The sequence below is a fragment of the Mesitornis unicolor genome, unplaced genomic scaffold (assembly GCF_000695765.1).
Source record: "Mesitornis unicolor isolate BGI_N332 unplaced genomic scaffold, ASM69576v1 scaffold12727, whole genome shotgun sequence".
Lineage (NCBI taxonomy): Eukaryota > Metazoa > Chordata > Aves > Mesitornithiformes > Mesitornithidae > Mesitornis > Mesitornis unicolor.
This window is the reverse complement of record NW_010195834.1, coordinates 13,738-18,437: the sequence shown is the minus strand read 5'-3', so window position 1 is coordinate 18,437 and position 4,700 is coordinate 13,738. Positions and strand designations below refer to the sequence as shown.

General features: G+C 56.0%; 1 protein-coding gene across 1 annotated transcript in view; it reads right to left on the bottom strand.

The window, feature by feature from the left end:
• CACNA1S (calcium channel, voltage-dependent, L type, alpha 1S subunit) overlaps positions 1–4,700 on the bottom strand; it is a gene marked incomplete at its 3' end in the record, with an annotated part of 43,977 nt that overhangs the window by 27,779 nt on the left and 11,498 nt on the right. The window contains exons 3-4 of the mRNA XM_010188259.1: positions 2,186–2,325; positions 534–667 (exon numbers count right to left, since the gene is read on the bottom strand). Coding sequence (XP_010186561.1) covers positions 534–667; positions 2,186–2,325 — 274 coding nt within the window. The remainder of the gene's footprint in view (positions 1–533; positions 668–2,185; positions 2,326–4,700) is intronic.

Here is a 4,700-nt window from a genome sequence, read left to right as displayed (position 1 = left end):
TTCCTGCCAGCCCCTCTGACAAGCAGGGTCTGAAATGCCCCATGCCAAGGAAAGAGGGGCACAGGTGGGTTGGGACTGAAACCTCTGAAGTAAGAAATCCTATCTCTACCCACCATGCAAGCATGCAGAAAACACCAGCTGAGCCAGGCACCAGGCAGTGACGGAGGCTGCTTTATAACCCTCCATCTGATCTGTTGCCCTCATCCTGGCTGTATTCACATGAGTTATGGGAGAAAGAGATCTCTGCCCTGAGAAACTCGAGTGACGTCCTGGCCCCTTTCACACTGGCCACTCAAAGGTGCTGACACTGAGCCACGGAGGGAGCTATATGTGTGCCAACCTGCATATCCACAGCGTTGACAACTGCAAGCTGTAGGGGTGAGCAAGAACCTGTGGCTCCTCCACAGCCATCCTGTGGCTTGGCATGACCCAGCAGCAACAAGAAACCTGCCCCATGGCCCGACACCCTGGCCAGGGACAGGGGATCAGGCCACCCACCAGCCCTTCATGCTGGCAGGGCACCCAGCACCCACTTGGCACTCCGGACACCAAGCGCAGGGGTCTCAGCACCCGAAATGCTCGCAGGGCCTTCACATCGAAGCCGCCTTTTCCCCCTGAAGTCCCAGTCTGCTTCGCATTGATCTGCTCCAGGGTCATGGTGATGAGCCTGAAAGAGCCGGGGCACAGAGCAGGGAAGAAAGGGTGAGAAGCAGAAGGAAGGACAAGGAGAAAGAGAAGGATGTGAGGATGGAAACCATGAAATCTGCGCTAAGATTCAGAGCTCTGACAGGACAGTACTCTACCAACCATGTGAAGCCTGACCTCTTGGCTAAGTCCAATGGCCAGGCGCACTCGTGGTTGTTGGGCATGGCCCTCCCACCCCCACGTGCCCAGGGTCCCCCTCCCTGTGTGCCAAACCTCGGAGGAGCCCATGCCATTCCCATTTGCCAGGGCAAGGAGACCTGAGAGGTGTTGAGGAGTCAGACAGGAAGAGTTAGAGAGGATCCCAGGGGATGTCAGGGCATGAAAAAGGGTGCCATGGGAGAAGACCATGAACTGAGTCTATGAGTTGCCCCCAGATCCACTGCAGTCACTAGAAAAATCAATGTAGCTGATGGGCTATGGACCAGGCCTGGCAGAAGCTGCCAGTTTAAATGTCCAATGGAGATCAGTGACAAGCAGCATTCCCCGAGGATCGGTACTGGGACCAGTGCTGTTTAACATCTTTGTCAGCAACATGGGCAGTGGGATCGAGTGCACCCTCAGCAAGTTTGGGGTGACACCAAGCTGGGTGGTGCAGTTGACACACCGGAAGGGACCCATCCAGAGGGACCTGGACAGAGTGGAGAGGTGAGCCCATGCCAACCTCATGAGAGTCATCAAGGCCAAGTGCAAGGTCCTGCACCTGGGTAGGGGCAATCCCAAGCACAAACCCAGGCTGGGCGGAGTATGGATGAGAGCAGCGCTGAGGAGAAGGACCTGGGCGTGTTGGGTGATGGAAAACTCACCATGAGCCACCAATCTGCAACTGCAGCCCAGAAACCAACCCCATCCTGGGCTGCATCACAAGCCGTGTGGGCAGCAGATGGAGGAGGTGATGCTGCCCCTCTGCTCTGCTCTGGTGAGACCTCACCTGGATACTGCGTCCAGCTCTGGAGTCCCCAACACAAAAAGGACATTGAAGTGCTGGAGTGGGTCCAGAGGAGGCCACGAAGATGATCAAAGGGCTGGAGCACCAGTGCTATGGGGACAGCTGAGAGAGTTGGGGCTGTTCAGCCTGGAGAAGAGAAGGCTCTGGGGGGACCTTATTGTGACCTCCCAGGACCTGAAGGGGTCCTACAAGAAAGCTGGGGAGGGACTTTTTACAAGGGCAGGTAGCAACAGAATGAGGGGGAATGGTTTTAAACTGGAAGAGGGGAGATTTAGACTGGATATTAGGAAGCAATTCTTTACTGCGAGGGTGGTTAGATACTGAAACAGGTTGCCCAAGGAAGCTGTGGCTACTCCCTCCCAGGAAGTGTTCAAGGCCAGGTTGGATGGGGCTTGAAGCAGCCTGGGCCAGTAGAGGTGTCCCTGCCCACGGGGGTTTGGACTGGGGGAGCTTTAAGGTCCCTTCCAACCTAAACCATTCTATGATTCTATGATTGATTCTAAGAGCACCAGCAGCTTCCCTTCCTTGCATTACCCTAGTGACACGATGGAGAAGTCGAGCACATTCCAGCCGTTTCGGAGATAGGCATCCGTATGGAACAGAAACCCGTAGGCAATTATCTTGAGCATCGCCTCAATGGCAAAGAAGATCAGGAAGGCGTATTCGATCTTCTCCTGGGGATTAGAAAGGCAAGGAGGAGAGGATGCTCTGTTAGAGCAGACTGTCACCTCCCTTGGCATCATCACCACACATGGCCACCCTCCGCATGTCTCTGGATCAGCCCCTGCAGCCAACCCATCTGTGATCTCCCATGCACACCATGCAGCCCTGTGGCTACCCTGAGCAGGAAGGGTGGCGTGCTGAGCCACGTGCTGCCCCCCCCCATGCCACTCTCTGGCTTGCAGCATGATCCCCTGCATCCCTTCAATGACACACTGCCAGGACCATGCCCTTGAGGGATGGGTACCTGTTCTTACAAACTATACCAGCAAAGCCACCACTTCCCAACCCAGCATTCAGAAGTACCTGGCCCAGGGCACTGCACATCTCTGATTCTCCTCCCTGTCGCCTCACCCTCCCATTCTCCTATAGCCTTCCTCCCACAGGCAGCACTCCTTCTCCTCATCCTCTCCAGCTGAAGGCTTGCTGGGTTTGTCCTGGAGGCACCACACAGTCACCATGGGAAAGCTTAAAAGAAGCATGGCCAGCAGGTTCAGGAAGGTGTTTCTCCCTCATCACTCCACTCTTGTGAAACCTCACCATCAGCACTGTGTCCAGGTCTGGGGCCCCCAACAAAAGAAGGCCATGGGGCTATTAGAGAGGGTCCAGAGGAGGCCATGGAGATGCTGAGGGGCTGGAGCAGCTCTGCTATGGGGACAGCTGAGAGAGTTGGGGTTGTTCAGCCTGGAGAAGAGAAGGCTCCAGGGGGACCTTAAAGGGTGACCTGAAGGGGCTACAGGAAAGCTGGGGAGGGACTTTTTACAAGGGCAGGTAGTGATAGGATGGGGGGGAATGGCTTTAAACTGGAAGAGGGGAGATTTAGATGAGACTTTAGGAAGAAACGGTGGTGAGGCTCTGGCCCAGGTTGCCCAGAGAAGCTGTGGGTGCCCCCTCCCTGGCAGTGCCCAAGGCCAGGTTGGACGGGGCTTGGAGCAGCCTGGGCTGGTGGAGGTGGCCCTGCCCATGGGGGTTGGACTGGGGGGGCTGTGAGGTCCCTTCAACCCAAACCACGCTGTGATTCTGTGATTGTGCCTTCTCTTGTGCCCTGGGCTCCCAGAGAAGTGAGGCCTTGGGCTCACCTCCTACCTAATGTCAGACGTCTGCCATAGTGAGCTGCTAGAAACCGGCTTGGGGGCTCTGCAGGACAGAGGCATCGCACCCACGCCCATGTGGGACCTGGCGTCCCATGGAGGGGCTCAGCACAGGGCTCTGCACCCCTGCATGGCCCAGAATAGCTGTCTTTCCCCAGAGCGCGGCCAAGAGCTGCCTGTGCCCACCTGGTTCTGCCCGTCACTGCGATCACCCCCCTTGCTGCTGATGGTCCTTTCCAGACTGGGTTTAAAATCCCTCCAGAGCAGCCAGATGGATAAGGGCATTCACATTTCTGGTTTTCCATGGCCCCTCTCCTCCACCTGCACCCCAAGAAGGGCAAGGAGCATCCCTGCTTGGGCTCTGCAGGGAATTGCACACAGAAAGGGAGAAGTGCCTCTCTGAGACAGGTCGCCTCTGGGAAAGGCTGCAGTGCTGCGAGCACATCTTCCCCTCAGGGAGCCTTTGGTTTGCCGAATGGAGAATGCTGTCCATTTAAGAAACCAGGGCCAGGGATCAGACAGAAGCATTGCTTGCTCAATTACCATGTCCAAAAGCAGTGACCATGCCAAGTGTCCCTGTATGACTGTCACCCATATGAGCACATGGGACACACTGGTGACGAAACTCACGTGGCCACAAAGCAATGCCCTGAGCCAGGGCAAGCTCACTGCCACCTTCGGATACCAGCAGAAAGAAACTGAGGGATATTCTGTCCTGGCAGACTTTACAGCAGGTCAAGCACTGCATGTCCTGCACTCGTTGCAGACCCCACTTCATGGGCTTGGGCTGATTTGAGAAGAAATCAGCCATGCACTTCCCCAGCTCTGGTGCTACCTGTGCTGCAGGTCAGCACAGAGACTCTCTGCCCTAGGGGCCACCTTGTATCTGTGCCATGAGGGACACACAGCAGACCCTATAAGCCAGGCATGCACTGCATACAGGCACAACTCCAGTGACTTTATTGAAGCCCTGGTCAGTTCCTAGCAGCTGAGGACCTGCTCTGTGCCACTGTCACCCACCGTCCCCTCAGCAGCCCCAGAATTCAGAGCTCGCTACCCACAGTAGGAGACAGCAAAGGGAAGGGTGGCAGGGCTGCCAGGCAGAGCTGAGATTAGGTGTATGAAGAGCCCAGCCTTCAAAAGGCCACTACAAAAAGATGCAGGTCTTTATCACAGACTGGACTGCTACACACACACATGCGTCAACCATGTTAGGGGACACAGAGTAACCCGACCAA